General features: G+C 51.9%; 1 protein-coding gene across 2 annotated transcripts; it reads right to left on the bottom strand.

Moving 5' to 3' along the window:
• Window positions 1-890: 890 nt before the first annotated feature.
• Window positions 891-18718, bottom strand: KIF18B (kinesin family member 18B). 2 transcript variants are annotated; one of them, XM_047708578.1, is made up of 16 exons: window positions 18598-18718; window positions 11229-11555; window positions 10236-10393; window positions 9847-9951; window positions 9558-9668; window positions 9259-9456; window positions 8925-9101; window positions 8268-8342; window positions 8024-8124; window positions 7354-7543; window positions 6883-7010; window positions 3862-4061; window positions 3126-3657; window positions 2070-2159; window positions 1481-1584; window positions 891-1278 (listed from the first exon to the last, which is right to left on the bottom strand). In XM_047708578.1, exons 2-16 carry the CDS (start codon window positions 11545-11547, stop codon window positions 1166-1168), a joined length of 2601 nt encoding a protein of 866 aa, XP_047564534.1. In that variant the 5' UTR covers window positions 11548-11555; window positions 18598-18718; the 3' UTR covers window positions 891-1165. The 2 variants fall into 2 exon arrangements, with proteins under 2 accessions (XP_047564534.1, XP_047564536.1); XM_047708580.1 differs by having other exon boundaries at window positions 7354-7516.
• Between the last annotated feature and the right edge of the window lie 3363 nt (window positions 18719-22081).

Below are 22081 nucleotides of genomic sequence, written 5' to 3'. Positions count from 1 at the left end.
TGTAGGTGGTGACGGCTTCTGCACCCACTCAGGAGAAGAGGCCCTTAGTGGAAGATGGGGCCACAGAGTAAAGGGGGGGCTCACCCCGAGGCCTCAAACTAAGGCCCTGGAGGAGGCAGTAGGGGATGTTTTCTATACTTGGAAGTTTCCTAAAGTCTGGGAGAGTGGGGAGGTGTTGTTATCCCACCCAGGTACACAGAAAGACACAAACACTGACAATGGAGATGGTTTATTAATCACTGTAATAAAAAAATATATCTATATCTACATGTACATATAGAAGTATATATGCAGCAATAAAAGATCAGAAGCTATAAATCGAGTATGAACAGCGCTCATGCCCAGGTAGTAGCATTAAAACTGAATGTCCCTTTCTTCTTTATCCTTCTTTTTATACGGAGTGTGCATCCTGTTCCCAACAGGGCAAAACCAATAAAGCTGATTTCATTTGGAAATCGAGACAGTAGTATCCTCTGCATCATCGCCAGGATGGTGGCCTGGGGCTGGGGCTCCTGCTCCAGGCCGCGGGGATGAGGCTGAGTGTGTCCCCCTCTCTCACCAACCAGGGAGAGTTGAGCTGGGACCCCCTACCCTGTCCTCATCCCTTCTCCCTTGCACAGTGGCCAGGAGCACACAGAGCCCTCTGTCAGATGGGACGGGAGAGCAATTTCCCCCAAAGCCACCTGCTTGCACGGAGAGCACTGTGAACTAACGGGGTATGATGGCTGCACCTTTTCTTTTTAAATTTATTTTTAAAAAGATTTTATTTATTTGACAGAAAGAGAGAGAGAGCATAAGCAGGGGGAGTGGCAAGCAGAGAGGGAGAGGGAGAAGCTGGCTCCCTGTCAAGTGGGGAGCCTGACGTGGGACTCGATCCCAGGACCCCGGCCTCATGACCTGAGCCAAAGGCAGACGCTTAACCGACTGAGCCACCCAGGCACCTCAGTGGCTGCACCTTCAGAATAGCAATGTGCTAACCCTCAAGATGAATATCCGCCTGCTGAGAAGCTGAGTGTAACAAGAGACTGATAAAGAGAGCAGGTAGAATGAATGGGGATGAGTGTTCATAAAGGAAGAGGGTGTTGGCATTCATTGCTCCAAGCCCAGGAAGGCAGGTCAGGGCTCCAGGCACAGGCAGTTCTGGGGACCAGGAGGGGTCGGTGGGTCAGGACACCTTGGCGACACAGCTCCCAGATGACAGGGCTCTCCCAATCCCCGTCAATTCCTGCTGGTTGCCAGGGCAGCGGGGACCGGAGGGGGCCTCCACGGGCCAGTTGCCTGGGGCAGGCAGGGAGGAAGATGGTGAGGCTCTGTCCCACTGCTCCCCTCCCCCCACCCCTCCTCCACCTCTCTCATCAGGGTCCCTGCGATGCTGGGAAATACCCCGGGTCCTCCTTTCACCTGGGTCTTGGCCCATCCTGTCCCCTCCTACTTCCTGTCTTCATGGGCCCAGACCATCCCTGTCCCCAGTGCCAGTCACCTGGGATTGCGAAGGGCCCAGCTGGCTTCTTCAAGGTGCTGCTGGGGAGGCGGGCGATGCGGCTGTGGCCTCGGGCCACTCCCAGGGAGTGGGAGACTGAGGAACTGGAGAGGGAAGGAAGGTAGGAAGGAAGGTCACAGCCGTGCCTTGGGCTATGGGGTAGGGTTAGGGGGTACCACTGGACACTAAGTCTTGAGAGCAGGGGGGAGGCTGAGCACCACAAGGCCAGATCTGAAGGCAGGAGAGGCAGTGGGGAGGGGACTTAGTGGGGTGTGGGAGGGAAGTAGAGGTGGCGGGTGGGGGTCTGTCCCCCAGTTTAACCAGTGAACACCGAATGTCCCCCTTAAGGAGAGGGAGCCTCTAGACTTTCACTGGCGAAGAGAGCTACGTTTCCCTTCTAGTGTAATCCTGTACTCACAAGGACCAAGGGAATCCCCTTCAGTCAGGGAACCTGATGCTGGCCCTGCTCATGAGACCCCTGCTACTGACTCCGAGGGGTCCAGAGACACAGCCAAGACCCCGTAATTGGCTCAGTGCTTACCGCCCTGGGGAAAGTTCTGTCTCTCCTCATCTGCCGCCCCAGCCTCACCTGGCAGCTCGCCTCTTCTTGCGGGCTGAGGTCCCAGGGAAGGAAGATGTCGGTTTGGGGCCTTTCATGGTGAACAGGGGCACAGGTCCACTGTGGGAGGGAGGAAGGTGAAGGGAGGCAGATCAGGAAGGAACCAGAAAAGGGCACTTCCTCCCTCCAGCCCCCAGCTTGGAGGGTGGGGAGGTTGGACAGGATGACCTCTGAGGTTTTTTCCTACTTAGAGGTGGATTCCTCTCCCTGCCTTGCTCGGCCTGGGCTGACAGCTGAGTGACAGGCCTGTTCTGGGAGAACATCCAGATGTCAGTTTCTGGCACGTTCAGGGAACTAGAGTTCAAACAATTTGACCCTTCCACCTGCCTGGCTATGAGCTTGTTACTGAGAGGTGGCTCAGGCGGTAGGAGGGGCAGGGGGTGCGGTGGGCAGCCTGCTGCCCTTGGCCTCTCAAGTACAAGGTCAGTCTGCTGTTTGTTCTTGGCCTTGGACTTTCCTCAGCTGGTCACTGTTCCCCTAACCCTGGCAGGTGAGTGGAAAGGCAAAGGTGAGAACTTCATCTTTTCACCAAAAAATGCTGAATAGAGTTTTCTGAGGATCCCCTTCCCAGGTCCAGATGCTGGGCTAGGGGGTAAAATCCGGGGTGGAAATGGCAGAAATATGCATTTCTCAGCGGGATGTGGAACTAAGACTGGGCCAGGGGGTGTGAGTGATACAGAGGAATAGAGAGGACAAGGTCACCTCCTTATTCTTGCTCCCACCCCACTGACCCTCCCCAAGTGTGTGTGGGGGGTCCCCGCTAGCCACTCGTGGGCATGCCACAAACTGTCCCAGAGCTGGGGACAGTTTGGCGTATGGACAGACAAGGCAGAGCCCCCAAGAGGAGCAGCCCTCCTGGGCCTGGGGACTGACACTGGTCAGACCAAAGGGAGGGAGACCGCAAACCAGGCTCCAAAAATCAGGCCTGCTTCCACCCCTCTCAGCAGCACCTCTGGCCCTTGCTGACCCCTGAGTCCCTGCCTGGAGGCCTGGGGGGGAGGCTGGGAGGGAGCCTGGGAGACCCACCTGGGGATGAAGGGCTGATCCAGCCCATTCAGCTCCTGGGGGACATCCTCCCAGCCAACGTGTTCCTGGAAACCCAGCTTCGAGGGGGCTTCCTCCGAGAGATCAAAGGTGGCATTGAGATCCCGAGCAGGCAGGGACAGAGGGGTGGAGCAGTTCTGCACAGCAGAGGGGCCCAGGGGCACCCGGCTTTTGATGACTGTGGCTGAGCAGAGGCGAGGGGAGTGGCAGGACGCAGAGGCCTTTCCCCCTTTGGGGGTGGTGGGCCCGAGTGAAGGCTGAGCCTCAGGCAGGGACCCCCTCCTCAGGCAGGGCAAGAAGGACTGGCGCTGGCGCTTGGTTCCCGGCTTTGGGGCTGGAGGGCTGTCTGGTTCCGAGGGGCTTGGTCTCCTCCTCTTCTTCTTCTTCTCTGTGGGCCGCCGGGATACCTGGGCTTGGGTGCGGTCGTGCCCTGGTAGGACCCCGAGGGTGGGCATGAGGCCACTCAGTTGCCTCGCCATGGTCCGGGTCACGGGGCCAGAATAGCCTGGAGAATCTGGGCACAGAGAAGGCGGGTGCTGAGGGGAGATCAGGGACTGGCCAGAAGGAAGGTGAATGGGTAGAATTTGGGGGAGAGACACTGGAGACACGCAGGAGCCCCTAATTCCACAGGTGGGCCGCGAGTCCCGTGTAGCGCAACCTGACCCAGCAATGGAGGCCCCAGGTGCCCTGCTGGACACAGAGCAGGGGCGAGACTCACCAGACTCAGAACATGGCTCCAGAGGCAGCCCCGGGGCCGGGCTGGGTGTGCCTGAGGCCTTTGCCTCAGGCTCAGCATTTCCCTCTTGCACCAGCTGCTGCAGCGTCTCGAACTCCATGATCATGTCGGGGGTCAGCAGGTTGGCTGCTTGGAGCAGGGAGTACTGCCGCCGCGCCAGGCACAGCACCTTCAAGGCCAACCTGGAAGAGAGGGAAGGGGGTCCCAGCCCTCCTCAGACCCGGCGCCCACGGCTCCAGGTGTGGTGAGGAGCCCACGAGGGGCCAGTCCCCCAGCTCCCTCCTGCCTGGCCTCACCCCGTCCTCCCAGCAGTGGGTTCGCTCTGCCGGGCCCTTGTTAAAGACCAAGGCTGGCAGAGATGGCCACAAGCAAGGCGGGGGTGGGGCTTCATCCCTAAATATGCCCCCCAACAAAGATAGGGACCTGGGAAGTAGGAAAGGGCACTAAATGGCCTCGGACCAGAAGGTCTGCGTCTCCTCTCAGCTCTGTCACTCACTGCTACCTATGATCTCAAATTAGTTCTTTGACCCAGCGGGCAACAGGAGGCAGCAGCAGGGAGGAGCTAGGCTCAAGTCAGCCTATCAGCTCAAGCCCAGGCTCCAACACTTCCCACTGGGTGACCTCGGAAGTACTCCTTGACCTCAGTCTCCCCATCTTCAAAATGGGGATAACTGATGCACCCACGTCTTAGGGTTATGGGAAGAGGAGATGAGTTATTAGATACGTAAAGTGTTTAAAGAGTACCTACCACATGTAAAGCACTGTAAGGTTAATGATTTTCTGTAAAATGAAAACATCTACCTTGTGAGGACAAGAGGAGACAGAATGAGATAGGCCGTGTTGGTCTTGGTTCTGAGAGGCCCCTCAAAAACGCACACAGTCTGCCCTCCCTACTCAGTGGCTGGGATCCCGGAAGAGCCCGTACGAATCAGTGCCCACTTCACATGCGCTGAGGGGTTATTTAAAGGGAATTATGAGGGTAATGCGATTATTGATGGTATAAATTTAGATTCTAATAAAGCAAATTTCCTTCCTATGAGGCACACCTGTGATAAAAGAATGAACACAATTATCTCGGTGGGGATTATTCACGGCCAATCATTTATCCTCAGGTAGCAGGACCTGCCTGGACATCTCTGGGCCCCCTCCTCTGCCTTCAGTGTGTGCTCAGGGAATCCAAACTCATTTTACAAAGCAGCCTCCAGGCCTTTCTGAAAGAAGGCAGGATATAAATTAAAAAGGACATAGAAGAAACTCATTCGACGTCTGCCTGAGCCACACATTATAAGAAGATTAGACCACTGAGAGAAGGGGGTGTCTAGGGAGAAATGCATTGGCCTGGCTGTCGGGGACTCAAGCCTCTCCCTGTCCCTCCGGCCATGTGGCCCTGGGTGAATGCCTCAGGTCCCGATCTGGCCAGCAGGGAGTAGATCTTTACCAGAGATTTCCAAATTAGGTTTCTAGAAACCCATCAGAGGACCTTGAAAATGGGAGTCACTCTGCTTTATCTGTTCTACATATTAAACTTCAGCGTAAGATTCCATTTGAAAAAAGGACTTGGTAGCTAAAAAGGTTCTGAAAAAACCATTGAACTGGAAAATCTAAGATCCACTCAGGGCCCTGGTGGTCTAAGATTCTAAAGTCTAAAGCCAAAGAGAAATGATTTTTCATTATCTGGTTGTTAGGGTGTCTCCAAGTATGGAGAAGATCTAGCATGTTCTGCAGCCCCTGATATGTGGGGTCTATCTGTCACATTTTATTAGTATCTATTATTAGCTCTAAGAAGTAGGGAGAATGAAGACCGATCCCCAAATCACAGCTAGGACTGAAGCACCTTTCAGGTACCGCAAAACTAGAGGCAAAGTGGAAATGAGAACCCTGGTGTCTTCCGTCCTCACAGTGAGGGAACACCAGGGCACAGAGACCCTGACTCATCAGTGGTAGCCCCGGGGCCAAGGGGACCTCCTGCCAGTGCATCCCTGCCACTCCAGGGCCCTGGGGAGTCAGCACCGCAGACAGATAATGAGCTGCTGATTATTCAGGCTGCGGCATTTTTGCTGAGTCGGGAACAGACACTCCCCAACAAGAAATAAAATTAAACAAGCCCTTCTGTCCGGAAGCTTTAAATATACTGCCTAGCGTGAAGCGTGCTGGGGAGGCATGAGTGGGGTTGGCAGCAGCAAAGCTAAGTGGCCGGGGATTTATGTTCTAGGGGCCAAGAAAAAACATACTAGCAGGACCTCTCTATTAAAGACAGAAAGAAGGATCCAGAATCCATTTCTCTTTGGCTTTGGGTAGTGGTCTGTATTTACTTCTGAGAAGAAATGGCCATAATCTGTTGGTGAAGACATGCGGTAAGCACCTGCCTCAAGAAGGTGGTCCCTTCCTGAGTTTGTCACCCAACTTCTCTCGACGGCTTGGTTCCTCCCTGCAGGGGACAGGCAGCTCAGCCCCCAGACTGGGAAGCAGAGCGCTAGGCCCGGGAGCCCCACGCTAACTTGGGGCTAACTTGCCAGCCAAATCCGGGATGGAATTGGGTGTTTTTTCCACCAAATGGACAGAGTGGAAGAAGAGAGAGAATGGGGGCGCCTGTGGCTCAGTGGGTTAAAGCCTCTGCCTTCGGCTCAGGTTATGATCCCAGGGTCCTGGGATTGAGCCCCGCATTGGGCTCTCTGCTCAGCAGGGAGCCTGCTTCCCTTCCTCTCTCTCTGCCTGCTTCTCTGCCTACTTGTGATCTCTGTCAAATAAATAAATAAAATAAAATAAAAGAAAAAGAAAAAGAAAAAAAAAAAGAATAGAGAGGATGGTAAATAGACAGAGTAGGTGAGAATTTCCAGTTTGTTGAAAGCGGATAAGGGACAATGTTGAGGAAAAAAGATGCAACTCTCAACTAGGGCAAAACCAAAACTTTTGCAATGTACTTAATACCAGCTCCCACCCCAGGAAGTCTGGAACCCATCAACTGCCACTCTGAACCCCAGAGGAGAGCAAGAAGACACCTACTGCTTAGGATGGTCTCTGCCCAAGTTCTGTGGGGAGAGGCAGCCCACGTCTGGCTTGGGCTGCAGGGTCAGGCTAGGGGACCTTGGCAGCTGGTGTCCAAGGGTCTGCTCTGGTACCTGGATGGGAACCTAAGGAGGAAGAAAGTCATAGATAGAGAGCCCTGGATGGCCACCCTCCCCTACATAAGCAGATCTTAAAACCTTTCCAACCCCTAAGAGTGGGAATGATGACTCTTGGATTGACTGGGTCCTAGTTGAGACTTTCTCTTTCCCAGGCCGCTTCCCCCTCCCTGCTCCCCTTCTGGGGGCTTGCCCCTCAATGCAGACACAGAGGAGTTACCCTTCCTGCATAGGATCTGAAAGCCCCCTAATGACTAAGATGCAAGACATCCAGGTAAGACATCCAGAAATGAAGGGAGTCTATGAGTTGGGGAGGGCCACTGCTTCCCAAATTCCATCCCCTCTGTCCTACCTCCTTCTCCACTGCGTCTTTGTCCTTGTCTTCCTGGGGCAGCTCTGGGTCTGGTGAGTTACTTTCCATGACCCTCCCCACTTGGGTCTCTGGCCCCAGGCTCTCCTCCTGAAGGACTGCAGACCCTGGGTGGAGTTCTGGAGTGCAGGGTTGGCTGGGAACGTTGGATGGTGAGGGCTGGCTGGGAAGGCTAGTGGGGAGAGGGAAGGGTTGAGAGGTGGGAAAGCAGGGAGGGGCAGGGTCTCTGTGGCACGAAGTGGTATAGGGCCCAGCTTGGGTAACAAGGGGGCAGTAGCAAAGGGTAGGAAGCGTCCATGATTTCCTGGTTTAGGAAACAATGCTGCCTCCTCCCTAACTTCACCTTCTTTTAAGGAGTATATGCTGCTTCTGTGGGCTGGGGGTGTCACTTAGTCATCTGATGTGGAGCATTTCTTCTACTTTAATGTTAATTAGAGTTGCTCTTAGGACTATCTAGAAGGCACTGTGTCATGTGAGAGCAAGCACTAGAGGCAACAATCAGTGTCTTGTCACCCAGAGTGTCACCGAGAGTGACAATCAGTGTGCTGGGCATGGGCTGGGAACCCCGGATCCCAGGAGGCAGCACAGAAGCTGGAGAAGGGGGGGCTTTCCCTGTTGAACCGAAGAGGGCAAGTGTGCCCACAGGACTCACAGTTGCTGGGAAGGGCCCGATTTGGGGGATTTCTGGAGGTCCTGTGGTCTGGCCCCCGCTCTCGCCTCATATACTTGGAGCTTCTCCCTCAGGGCGGCCACCTGCCATCAAAGCAACCAGTCCCTCAGAGCCCCAGGGAAGCACAGAGCCCTGGCTGTGCACCATGAGCCCCAGGGCCCAACTCCGGCCCTCCCGCCCCGCCCTGCCCTGCCTCCCCATTGAGCTCCCCAGGCGGGCCTCTCACCTCAGCCTGCAGCTGCTGGCAGACGGTGGCATACTGGCTGATGTGACAGTCCAGGCTGATCACGTTGCTCTTAAGCTGAGATGGGGGCCCAGGGGAGAGGTTCATGTGTTCATTCAAAGCAACATTTGGCAACCGCTTACAAGAGTCGGGCTCTGAGCGAGGCACTTCCCTCACACTCCCGCGACTCACCCTTCCCTCATCCTCCCCACAGGGGAACCAGACTGCAGAAGGGCAGTGAGTGGCTTGCCTGAGGCCACAGCAAAAGGCAGAAGGATGCCTTTGCACCTGAGACCCCTGACTCCGTGACCAGTATGCCCTCACCAGGCCAGGGCAGCTCTCATGGGCCAGCGCTTGGCCACCCTTCTGTCGTCTCCCTCTTGAGATGATTCTCCCTGTTAGCCCACTGCTGTGATAGCTTCCTCTCTTTTTCAAGCCTGGAGACTGTCTTGCCTCTCCCCGAGCTGGAGTCTGCCCAAGGATGGGGACTGAGTTGCTTCTATCCCAAAAAATTTCCCTGAAGATGGAGGCTAGGGAAATTTTCCCCTCTGCCTTGGGGAAATGCTTGCTCCAAGTACTGGAAAATGCTGGTGGGTCCTGTCCCTTCCTCCTCCTGCCCCACCCCCCACACTGGGTGGGCCATTTCTGGCCGGCACACACCGCGAGCTTGATCTCCTTGGCACGGTCGGCATACTTGAGGGTGTTGTAGGTGTCCTCGTAGGTCAGAGTGGAGGGGCTGACGGTAGCGATCATCACCGTGTGGCAGTTGCCCCCTATGGAGTCCTTGAGCAGACGGGTCAGCTTGCTGTCCCGGTAGGGCACGTGAGACTTACGGCCCTGGGGCGACAGCAAGAGGGCATGAGCTGAGATGGCTGGACAGAACTGATCCAGGCTGAGACCCAGTGGCCACTGGCCCAAGGCCGGAGGGAAGGACCCTGGGCTTCGGGCACTCAGTGGCTGTCCCAGGCAGGCCCCCCGGGCTGTGTGGCTTTACCTTGGCGTCGGCCAGGGCGTTGAGGACATTGATGAGGGCCAGCAGGGACCGGTTGATGTTGGCACCCTCCCGCAGCCGCTCCCCCTTCGCATGGGTGCTGGATGCCCGCTCCGAACCGGCCAGGTCAATCAGGCTCATCTTGGCCACTCGAAGGGCCTGAGTCAGACCTGGAACCCGGTCCTGCTGCTTCACGAAGATCTGGGGGTTGGGGGGGAGGGAATGGAGGGCAGACGGCAGGGGTGAGGGGTGCTGGGCATCAGGAGTCCCAGCTTCGGGCTCCAACCCTCGACCCGTCTCACCTGGAAGATGGCATGGGAGCGGGAGGATGTAGCGTTGACGTCAGTTGGGTGCTGCGTGCGGTTGTGGTTCCCCCTGGTCAGCAGCTCCAGCAGCTGCTCCGCGGAGGTGGGCTACAGAGGAGATGCCCAGGAAGGGCGCTGTGGTCTCCCCAGCCGGGGCTTCTCCCCCAGCCGGAAGAGCTGCTCTCTAGAACCACCCCAGGATCCATGGCATCCCCAGACTGCCTGGTGAGAGAGAACCCTGGAGAAGCAGCGGGGCTACTCCCGCCACCCGAGCCCCGTCCCGCACCTGGTGGAAGGAGAGTCCTGGCACCACCACGCCCTTGTCAGGGTCCTCCCGGATGGCGAGGGGCCCCTTGGGCTCCAGGAGGTCATGGATCTGCTCATTGTACACCTGAGGAGGAAGGAGGCAAGAGAGAGGCCTGTGAGAGAGGGCCCTTCAGGAACCCTCTCCCCAGAGGCCAGGGGCGGGCAGAGGTGCAGGGCTGGGAAAGCCTGGCAGGACGCCGAGCCAGGAGTGGCCCTCTGCAGGACATCGGTACACGGTGAGAGCAGGACAGGCAGGTTCCACTCCAATGTGGTGTCTCTCAGAGCCTCATCTGTGCCTTCTGGGCTGCTGACTCCCTCCCACACTGTCTGTCACTGGGGCCACTCAGGCCTGGGAGGGAACAGCCCTACCTCCTGGTAGCTGATGAGAACCTCAAATCGCTTCTCCTCCTGGTGGGCCTCAAGCCGCCTGTAGAGTTCCATGGTCGTCAGGTACATGATGCCAGGGTCCCCCTCTCTTCCCAGCATGGTGTGTGTCTTCCCAGCCCCGGTGGCCCCATAGGCAAACACTGTGGGGGACAGAGTTGGGGGAGGGCAGTGGGGGGGCCCGATCCGCCTTCCCTAGGAGTCCCTCTGTGCATTGCCACCCAGACCGGCGCCCCTTTTCTCCCCAAGCCCCTTCCTGTGCCTTCCTGTGGTCAGTTCCAGTTCCTACCCACTCACACCCCCCTGCGTTCACACTGCAGCTTTGCAGCTCCCTGTGCCTGTGGCCTAGCTCTCCTCTGCCAGGGCAGAGGGGTCTCCACTGCGTGTGGGAGCTTCTCCCATTCCTGGGGGGCCCTTCTCCAGGCTGGGCAGCTTCCTCCGCCGAAGGCCTGAGGTTCTGTTCCTCATATCGCTTACCTCAGTTTATAATCACACATTTTGGGGGTGATTTGTGATTAGCATCTTCTCTCCCCTCTAGAGCACAAGCCTCAAGAGGACAGGAACCACGTCTGTGATCCACTACTAAAGCCTGGGAGGGTGTGTCACACACAGAATGAAAGGCCCAGCACCCTCCTGGGCAAGTGCCCAGCTGAGGGTAAGGAGGGCACAGCCAAGGGACGCAGGAAGCCCTCAGAAGAAAGCAGGGAGGACCATCTGGGTGTCTCAGTGGGTTAAGCCTCTGCCTTCGGCTCAGGTCATGATCCCATGGTTCTGGGATCGAGCCCCGCATCGGGCTTTCTGCTCAGCAGAGAGCTTGCTTCCCCCTCTCTCTCTGTCTGCCTCTCTGGATACTTATGATCTCTGTCTGTCAAATAAATAAATAAAATCTTAAAAAAAAAAAAAAGAAAAAAAGAAGAAAGCAGGGAGGCAAGGCTGCTACCAGCTGGGGCTTTCCCTCCTCCGTGCCCCGGCTCTCACCTGAGCAGTTGTAGCCCTGGAGGAAGCTGTCCAGAACGCTGTGGGTGGTGTGCTGGAACACGTCCTGTTGGGTGGCCGCCTCACCAAAGACCCGGTCAAAGACAAACGTCAGGTCTTTGCCCTTCTTCTTGGGGCCATCGTGGGTGCTGCCCCACTTGAGGCCAAGGAAGCCCCCGTCAGGCTCCTCAGGGTCAAACACCAGCACCCGCTCATCCACCACCTGAACCACAGGCCGCCGCTGACTCTCCAGCTCTCGAGGGGTGGGGGGCCGGACCCGCACCACGACCCGCACCTTGCTGTCCTCCACTGGCATCACCATGGCAACACCTGGGCAGACACACAACAGAGAGAAGGACCGGTCTGACCCCAGCCCTGATGAGGTACGCCCTTAGACTGACTAGTGTTCGAGGACCTTCTCCCACTCCCTCCCCTGCAGCCGATCTCCATGTGTTATCTCAAGAGAATAAGAATATTATTATTAATAAATATCTCTTTGTCATAGCCAAATGACTTGAGGTTTCTTCAGAGGCGTATGACTGGGCTTTTATGTCCCACTAATCTGTCTACTCCTGTGCTAATACCCCCGTTTCTATTCCAGTCCCTTACAGCATGCTGCTTACCTAGTGAGGCAAGAACCATTCCCCTTCCAACCACTACTGTTAGTCTTTCTTTCTCCTAATTTTCTGAACTATTTTCAGGAATTTATTGTTCTACTCCCCCACCTTTTAAAAAAGATTTTATTTATTTATTTGACAGGGAGAGACACATTGAAAGAGGGAACACAAGCAGGGGAAGTGGGAGAGGGAGAAGCAAACCCCCTGCTGAGCAGAGCCCCCCCACCCCTCGCCCCCAATTCGAGGCTCGATCCCAGGACCCTGGGATCATAATCTGAGCTGAAGGCAGAGGCCTTAATCCACTGAGCCACCCAGGCGCCCCTGTAATTGTCTTTTTTTTTTTTTTTTTAAGATTTTATTTATTTATTTGACAGAGAGAGATCACAAGCAGGCAGAGAGGCAGGTAGAGAGAGAGGAGGAAGCAGGCTCCCTGCCGAGCAGAGAGCTCAATGCGGGGCTCGATCCCAGGACCCTGAGATCATGACCTGAGCCGAAGGCAGCGGCTTAACCCACTGAGCCACCCAGGCGCCCTCTCTTTTCTTTTTTAAAGATTTTATTTATTTATTTATTTGACAGACAGAGATCATAAGTAGGCAGAGAAGCAGGCAGAGAGAGAAGAGGAAGCAGGCTCCCTGCTGAGCAGAGAGCCTGATGTGGAGCTCGATCCCAGGACCCTGGGATCATGACCTGAGCCGAAGGCAGAGGCTTTAACCCACTGAGCCACCCAGGTGCCCCATATCTCTTTTCTTTATTTGCTTTATATAAACCATCAGTAAAATTTCATAGCTTTTCTCAAGGGAGTTTTGCCTATTTCTTGATAGGTTTGTTACTGGTTATTGTCTAGTCTTTATTATATCATGAATAGGCCCTTTTCAAAATTGCATTTTCAAGAGCACATGGCTGGCTCAGTGGGTAGAGTGTTCGACTCTTAATCTCAGGGTTGGGGTATGTGGGTGGATCGGTCGGTTAAGCGTCTGCCTTTGGCTCAGGTCACGATCCCAGACTCCTGGGATTGAGCCCCATATCAGGTTCCCTGCTAGTGGGAAGCCTGCTTCTCCCTCTCCCATTCCCCCTGCTTGTGCTCCCTCTCTCACTGTCTCTCTCGCTCTCTGTCAAATAAACAAATAAATCTTTAAAAAAAAAAAAATCTCAGGGCTGTGGGTTTCAGCCCCGCACTGAGTGTAGAGATTACTTAAAAACTAAATCTTTAATGGGACGCCTGGGTTGCTCAGTCAGTCGAGCGTCTGACTCTTGATTTTAGCTCAGGCTGCGATCTCAGGGTCGTGAGATTGAGCCCTGTGTCTGGCTCCCGAATTAGCAGGGATTCTGCTTTGGATTCTCCTCTCCCTCTGCCCCTCTGCTCACTCACACACACTCCCTCTCTCTCTCTCAAAATAAAATAAATAAATCTTTAAAAAATAAAGTCTTTAAAAAGCGATAAAAATAATAAATAAATAAAATTGTGTTTTCTAATTCATTTTTTTTTATTTGCCAGAATATAGGAAAGCAACTGCTTTCTGGATGTAGATCTTGTATTTGGTCACATTACTGATCTCCTAATAGACTGTCATGGGTTCTCTTAGGTTTTTCAATTAAATGATGATATAGTTTGCAAATAATGACAGATACTTTCTATCTTTAGTCCTTCTATATTTAGTTCCCTACCCTCCACTGCCCATTAGGAATGGGCATTAATTCTTTTTTATAAAGATTTTATTTATTTATTTATTTATTTGACAGACAGAGATCACAAGTAGGCAGAGAGGCAGGCAGAGAGAGAGAGGAGGAAGCAGGCTCCCTGCTGAGCAAAGAGCCCCATGCGGGGCTCCATCCCAGGACCCTGAGATCATATCCCGAGGGCAGAGGCTTTAACCCACTGAGCCACCCAGGTGCCCCATGGAATGGGCATTAAATTTTATCAAATGTTTTTTGACAAGGGCTGAGATGATAACAGTGCTTCTCCTTTAATCTTTTTTGTTTTTGTTTTTGTTTTTTGGGTTTTTTGGTAGGACTCTGTGACCAATGTGGGGCTCAAACTCTCAACCCTGAGATCAAGATTTCCAGGCTCCACTGACTGAGCTGGCCAGGTGCCCCATCCTTTAATCCGTTAATACAGGAGGTGACGTGGGTAGATTTCCTGATGTTGACCTGGTAATAATATAATTATTATCTATAATAATAATAATTATTAAGATAATTATTATCTATTCCCTCTTGTATTTCCCTCACACCTCTCTCCCTGCTATTCTCATTTCTCCATCAAGCCAGCCTACCAAGAGTACAGATGGGATTTCTGGAATGCAGGAGTCATGGTTATCCTGGAAAAGCTCATCCCACCTCTTGGATATATTAAAAGGGTTAAGGAACAGGGGCTGTTTCTGGGGGATATAAATAGATGAATGTTTTCCCAGGAAAGATTTTTTTAGGTCCCACTGTTAGAACCCAGGTCATTCAGCAAAGAAAAGTAAGATTTCTCTCTACTACTCTAGTAAATAACTCATGTTTTCCTTTGGGAATGAGGCAGAATTGAGCTGATTTGAAACTCTTGTCCCCTATCCCCAACACGTCTTCATTCCTTCCTCAAGCAGAACAAGGGAAAGCTATCAACCAATAATCATCTTGTTACATTGCATAGTTCTTTCCCTGTCCCAGCCATCGGACTGTCACAATAAACAGAAAAGCTGAGTGCTCACCGTGGCAGGGGTTGTTTTAAACACCCTATGCATACCATCTCCTTTTCAGCTCCATCACAATCCCACAAGATAGATACTATTATTAGACTCATTTTTCAACAAGAAAATTGAGACTGAGAAGGGTAAGCAACTTGCCCAAGATCCCAAGGGTAGTAAGTGATGGAGCTTGGTTCCAACCCAGGCAGTCTGATGGCAGAGTCTGCTCTATTGCCTTACAATGGTATTATATATTACGCTCTCATGATCACACTGTTGTAATAGTCCCATATGTTTATATAATAATTATAATTCTTTTTATGTAACTAGTATTATGTATTCGGCAAACACTTTCAGATATATGGACTGTACCTAATTTTCAACACCCAGAGAGAGTTCCTGACTCTCATCTTTGCATTCCTGCCCCCCAGGGAGCCCCACGCCTGTACCCAGAGAAGTGAGGGCAGAGGGTGCCTGGCCCCACCGTCTAGGTCTATGCTGTCTGGCTTAATGGAAGTCCCAGCTCCCCGCGGGGAGGGTTTGAGCTGAGGAAGAGCCACAGAGCAGCCCAACATTCTAAGCAGGAAATTAAAAAGGGCACTGGCAACGGAATGCGCATAACCTTTACAGTCCTCTCCTCTCCGCCTCCTGAGGGCCAGAGAGGCAGACTGTTTGCCTAATGAGATGTTTTCCTTCTTCCTGAGACTGCGCTGGGAGCACAGGGTGGGGGGGCAGTTAGGGTGACACTTGGCAGGGCTGCAGCTGGGATGCCTGGGTCCTGGTGTCTGCTCTGCGTCTGACCGGTGGGGAGCTCTTTTCACCAGCAATGGCAATGTCGCATCAGCTTCCCCTCTTTGAGAGCCAGAGAGAGAACAGCTACGGATCTGCTCCCACCCCAGGGGGATGGGGAGATTAATGAGAGAACGTTTGTCAAGTTTGCTTTGATCCCCGGTTGGAAAGAGCATTTCAGCCCAAAGTACAAGGGAGAGGATTCTTTAATAAGATCTTCAGGGTTCTGAGCCAGCCACAATCACGTCCTGTTTCTAACCCAGGGCAGCTCATTAAAACCCAGAGGCTAGTTCACTGCCGAGCTGGGGCTGGGAAGCCAAGATTCAGTTGTTTTTGGGGTAGGCTCCTCTGCCCACTCTCTTAGGGTTAGGGTTGAACAAGCCCCACCTCTCTAGAAGCCCCTGGAGAATTTCTAAGGACTTGAGGGGATCTGCCTGCAGACACTGGGAGCTGGGAAGGTGGAGAAGGCAGCTAGCCCCTGGATGTTCTGCTTTCACAGGGGTTGCTGTAGCCCCCTTCCTCGCTCTCTTAAATCTCTCACGCAGGAGTGTTTCTTGTCCTCAAGCTTCAAGAGAGCAGGACCCCCTTCTGATGTCTGTGCACCCCGGATACCTAGACACCAAATTCAGCATGCACTAGATGCTGTATGGTGTTTGTCCTAGAAATGAATGAGAGCCAGGGAAGAGCAGGGTCTGAATCCCAAAGTTTAAAAACAATTACTATTATAGCTACCATTTGTTGAGCGCGTAATTATGCATCAATCCCTATGCTAGCGGCTTTACAGATGGTGTCATTTAACTTCTGCAACAATCTCAGTCTGTAGTTACTGATACAATTGTTCCAGTCCTACTCTACAAGGGAAACTGAGGCTCAGGAAGGCACTTGTCACAGGGATGGTAAGTAGCAAGGCCAGAACCTGACCTTGCTCTGGTCACCAGAGGCATTATTCTGCTCTGTAGCCTGGTTTCTGCAATTCCTACCTACCCACAGGGCAACATCCAAAGACCAATGGTTCTTTCTACCAGGGTCGTTCAGAGGAAGGAGCGGTCTTTTTTGGCTTTTTATATGGACAATCATAAGGCCATAACTGATGATAATTTTGTTTATTTCTTTCTAATTTTATTTGTATTTCTTTCTCTTGTCTTATGGTTCTGGCTAGGACCTCTAGTACAATATTGAATGGTGGCAACAATAGTGAATGATCATATCTTTTTCCTAATTGTACAGGGGATCTCCTGTTATTTCACTTTCTGCTGGTTTAAGGAAATTTACCTCTATTTGTAGTTTACAAAAAAATTTTTTTTAAGGATTTTACTTATTTATTTATTTGAGAGAGAGAGAGAGTGAGTGAGCACAAGCAGAGGGAACAACAGAGGGAGAGGGAGAAGCAGGTTCCTTGTTGAGCAGGGGACCCAATGGGGAGCTCCATTCCAGAACCCTGGAACTATGACCTGAGCTGAAGACAGATGCTTAACCGACTGAGCCACCCAGGTGCCCCTTAAAGATTTCATTTATTTATTTTGAGAGAGAGAGAGAAAGAGCAAGCAGGAGAGAACAGGGGCAGAGAGAGAGAATCTCAAGCCGACTCCATGCAGAGCCTGAGGCAGGGCTCGATCTCATGACCCTGAGATCATGACCTGAACTGAAATCAAGAGCCAGACATTTAACCAACTGAGCCACCAGGCAACCCTAGTTTACCAAATTTTTAAAAATTCATGGATGGGTACTGAATTTTATTGAATTCTATTTCTGTGCCTAATGGGATAGGTTTTCTTCTTTAATCTGTAAATGTGTAAATTGTATTTGATTTTCTAATCTCAAATCATTTTCATATTCCTGGGATAAACCCCACTTGGTCATGATATATTTTTTAATATAAATCGTTGGCTTCTGATTGCTAATATTTGAGATTTTTACAACTATATTTATACAATTTACTGTATAAATGTATACAGTATACATATATACTGTATACACTTATACAGTAAATGTATAAATTTCTTTGTCTGATTGTTGAGATCACAAAATAGACTGGAAAGGTTTTCTCTTTTTTTTTTTTTAGGGAGAGTTTGTATAAGATTAGAATAATTTCTTGTAATTGCTTAAACATTTCTGGTGGAGTTTCATGGGGGGTTGTTGTTTTGTTTCGTTTGATGGGGAGATTTTATTTTATTTTATTTTTTTAAAGATTTTATTTATTTATTTGACAGAGAGAGATCACAAGTAGACAGAGAGACAGGCAGAGAGAGAGGAGGAAGCAGGCTCCCCGCCAAACAGAGAGCCCGATGTGGGGCTCAATCCCAGGACCCTGGGATCACGACCCGAGCCGAAAGCAGAGGCTTTAACCCACTGAGCCACCCAGGCGCCCCTGATGGGGAGATTTTAAATGAATTCAATTCCTCAATGGTTCCAGGTGTGTTCAAAATTTCCATAACTTCTTGAGTTAATTTTGCTGGGTTTTTTTTCCTCTAGAAAATTGTCCAAAAGCATTGCCAAAAGGGTGTTCCACTGAAGTCTCTTTTTCTCTTTATTCTCCAAGTAACTGAAGTTATGCCCCTATTTTCATTCCTAAGATCATTCTATGTTTCTTTTCCTTATATCTTAATCAACATTGCCAGAGGTTTGGCTTTTTTAACTAGTCTTTTCCAAGATACAGCTTTTGGTTAAGTTAATCCTCTTTATCACATAATAAAATCCTATTTCATTAATGTCTTTGAACTCCTTTTAAAAAATTTCCTACACATGTATTCTGTGGTTCTGTTCTATCATAAAGGACCAGAAGTGCCAAAATTAAGAGGGGAGGCATCCTAGGAGCGGTAGCAAAAGGCATAGTTTCCTGTCATACATACAGTCTTTCCATTCCTTCCTTTATTCAATCAAATTATTTACTGAGTCCCCCAGTAACTAATTTTCGGCAGCTGGCACAGCTCTGCAATCAGTTCTTCCGTAGGGATGTGCGAAGAGGGTCTTAGCTACTCCACACAGGTGTGCAGGAGTTCCAGGTCTCCAGTTCTAGTGAGCGGGAGGACCTTTCACAGATCGGATGCACAGAGGGCAGGACCCAGCCCAGGTGCCGTACAAATGAACAGAGGGACGCTGATCTCCACGCAGATGTGGAAGGAAGAGCCCTGCTCCCCGCACCGCCCCCCGCCCTGTTCAGAGGACACCACCCAGAACCTGCTCGGTCTCCACGCTGCACTTTTGGGTCTGGCACAAAAACTGCTTCCGCCCTGAGCGGCGGGGTCCACCTGAGCGCTGGAGCCCGCGGGGCAGACTCCGCCGTAGGTCAGAGCTTACCCTTCGTCGGTTCCCCGCCGCTGCTGTCGCCGCTCGCAGCCCGGTCCCTCCGCCGCAGTCCGGAGCCCCAGACCACCCGAAGGCGCTCCCCACACCCTCCTGCCCACCCGCGCCAACCTGGGCCGCGCGCGGCGCGTTCAAATTAGCCGGGTCGGCTCATCCGCGCTTCCCATTGGTCCCCGTCCGGACCGCTGATTGGCTGTTTCCTAAGTAACAAAGTACAAGCTCGGAGGTGGTGGGTGCAGTCCACTGTGCGCCTGCGCACTTGCCCTTCCTGCTTGCTGGTTTTGAGATCATCTCTGGGCTGGCCTCGCCAAACCCACAGACACCTGTATGGGGCTGGGGAACCGGGAAAGCGCGGCCCACTCTGTCGTGCCTGGGACTGGGTTCATCACCAGCTGCAGCAACCAGATATCGAACTCGTTTTCAAGTTTTTTTCTGTGGACTAAGACGGCGTCTACCGATTCAAGAGGGACTTTTTAGCCACCGTCCAGGGGCTCTTCTCATTCCGCGACCCTCCCAAGAATGGACTTTGAGAACAATCTTCAGATGGGAAAGCCATCGGAGACAGAGAATGGCAATTCCACCCTTTCGACGGTGTCAGGAATACATTGGACTGATTGTTGAATACGAGGCTTGGCCCCTTAGAGCACCACTGTCTACATCCTTCATAACCGCCTGTTTCTTGGATTCCGGTAGGCCAACCTCATGCTGATCCTCAACACTGGAGGTTGTGGAGGTCAAAGAGAGAGCCATGCACTGAAATCAGGAAGCTTGGTTTCAGCCACAATTAGTGCCGAGACCTCGGAAGTGTCAGTTTCCTCATCCATAAAATGGGGTGAATATCCTGCCCTTCCTTGTCACTTAACACAGCATGTATGTGAAAGTCCTCCAAACCCCCCAGCGTTTGGAAGGGGATAGCTTTGTATGAATCTGATCAGGATGAAACAGGTGGTGGCTGCCAGGAGCTTGCCAGTTTCATTCACCTGATCTGTCCCCACCCTGGGACAATGAGCAGGTCTGAGGTATGTGAGAGAGTAGGAGGCAAAATTCCCTCAAGATAGTGGAGTCACTGTTTAATACCTGGTTGATTTGACCCAGACTCTTCATTCACCTACCTGGACCTCCCTTCCCCCATACACAATCGATTAGCATTTTTGTTTTGGGGGAGAATAAAATGAGAAAACGATGGAAAGGTGCTGTCACTGTAAAGCTACAAAAAACCCAGGGTATTCTTGCGATCTGCACTACCCAAGAGAAATACAACTGTTAAAGAACAGATTCCAGCTTAGGGGTCCCCTCCCCTCTCACAGGGGTAGGCATTTTTTAAAAAAGATTTTATTTATTTATTTGACAGAGAGAGATCACAAATAGGCAGAGAGGCAGGTGGGGGGTGGGGGAAGCAGGCTCCCTGCTGAGCAGAGAGCCCAATGTGGGGCTGGATCCCAGGATCCTGAGATCATGACCTAAGCCGAAGGCAGAAGTTTAACCCACTGAGCCACCCAGGCACCCCAGGGGTATGCATGCATTTTAACAGAGGTTCAGGGTGTAGTTAAGGGCTTGGGGTCCCCAGGAGCCACCAGGGGAACAAGTTCCTCTTGTGTCCTTGTCAGACAGGTCTTGCCTTGGTCCATTTCTGGTTTGGATAATGAGCTGGAGAAGGTGAGGCGAGGCAGAGGGCAGAGGCTGTCCCGGCTGTGGGCAATGGGAAGGGGACACTTAGCTTGTTGCAAAGATTAGAAATAATGCAAGTGTAGCACACTGCAGACATTCGGTGAAATGGTCATAGGTGTTTTTGTGTTCATTCTTCCAATAAGTATTTATTGGTGGGCCCGGAAAATTGGTGAGTGATAAATGCCACCTCCTACCTTCATGGAGCTTGCCAGTCTATGGGAGAAAATAGACAAGCAAGTACTAAAAACGATGTTCTCTATAGTGAGAACAATAGAGGGGGTCGGGGGGAAGTGGCATGCAAGTTGGAGCAAAAGGAGCTGTTCTTTGGATCTCAGAAGTCAAGGGAAAGGGGTTTTGCAGGCAAGAGAGTCAACGGAGTCCGTGATGCTGAGAAGACTTGGTAGGGCGTGCCCAGGCCCACCTTAGGGAATATGAATGGAAAACCCCTGGGCCCTACGCTACAGATGTTGATAAAGGGAAATTAGCCTGGCATTGGCCTAATCTGAATTTTGAGGCCTAGAACCCAGATGTGAGGGTTAGGTGAAGAATTTTTGCCCTCTATGGTGGCAGATGTTTCTGAACTGATATGGCCAATATGCTGTGAAAGGCGACAGGCTCTCTTCTCCTGTGAGGTGTGTGGATATCTTATGCTCTGCAACAGACAAGACCCCCGACCCTACATGCTCAGAGGAGGCCGGGGGCGGGGGGCACGTCCTTTCAACTGCACCCTTCTCACTGCCTGTCCTTTGCACGCAGGTGTGGCAGTCGCTGCTTCAGATATAGAGCGATTTTAAAAGGTCATTTAACCAAGTCCGAGACCTCGTTCAAGGTCTGGCCTAGCACGGAAGTCAAGCGCAATGAGGATTGAAAAGTGTCCCCTCGGTTTATCAACAAGAAGGTCATCATAGGTGGCCTTCGCAGGAGCAGTTTCAGAGAAGGGCAGCAGCCGGAGAGGGAAGTGAGAAAGGAGTAACTACTCTTTTAAGGCATCTGGCTGTCCAGGGGAGCAGAGGAAGGAGGCAGAGGCTGGAGGGAGATGTGCGGTCAAGGGAGGGTTTTTAAAGAGACACGTAAGTGGGGCACCTGGGTAGCTCAGTGGGTTAAAGCCTCTGCCTTCGGCTCAGGTCATGATCCCAGGGTCCTGGGATTGAGCCCCACATCGGGCTCTCTGCGCGGCAGGGAGCCTGCTTCCTCCTCTGTCTCAGCCTACCTTTCTGCCTACTTGTGATATCTGTCTGTCAAATGAATAAATAAAATCTTAAAAAAAAAAAAAAGGAGACACGTAAATAATGACGGAAGGGGCTAGATACTGAGGGAGCTGCTGAAGAGTAAGGAGAGGTGTGATGATCAGAAGTTCCTAAAAAGGTGGGAGATACAGTGATCAACCACTCCTATTAGCCTAGCTGGGACTGAGGGGTTTACCAGAATATGGGACTTCCGGTTTGAAAACCAGGACTTTCTTGGGCATACAAGGACAGATTTGGTCATCCTGCTGGGGGAGGAGGGGCTTGGATGCAGAGCACAGGGGCAGGCTGGGACTTGGAAGGGGGGACCGCTCTCCCATGGAGGCAATGGGGGGAGAGGAGAGGCCCAGATGCAGAGAAATTTGTGGATTTTACAGTAGAAATTGGTGGGAGGTAGGAGATGTGATCACCCTTTGGATAATTAGCTTCAGGCCTGACACATAATAGGTCCTCAGTAAAACTGGCAGAAGGGATTAGAAAATGGATGAGATCGGGGGCAGGTGTCACAGGTTGGGTCCTCTGTGGAGCAGACTCTGAGGTGGGGATCAGGGGCAGGAAGTTTACTG

This window comes from Lutra lutra, chromosome 16 (genome assembly GCF_902655055.1).
Source record: "Lutra lutra chromosome 16, mLutLut1.2, whole genome shotgun sequence".
NCBI lineage: Eukaryota > Metazoa > Chordata > Mammalia > Carnivora > Mustelidae > Lutra > Lutra lutra.
The sequence above is the reverse complement of the archived record's forward strand: the minus strand, read 5'-3'. Positions and strand labels throughout refer to the sequence as shown.

What these genes read in the sequence shown, in the direction of transcription:
- KIF18B (XM_047708578.1), bottom strand. Translation starts at nt 11,547, where the DNA reads ATGGTGATGCCAGTGGAGGACAGCAAGGTGCGGGTCGTGGTGCGGGTC. An exon ending in ACGCCCTGGCCGACGCCAAG is followed by an intron (nt 9,102 to 9,258) that starts GTAAAGCCACAC and finishes CTGTCGCCCCAG; the next exon opens with GGCCGTAAGTCTCACGTGCC. An exon ending in CCAAGGAGATCAAGCTCGCG is followed by an intron (nt 8,343 to 8,924) that starts GTGTGTGCCGGC and finishes CCCCCATCTCAG; the next exon opens with CTTAAGAGCAACGTGATCAG.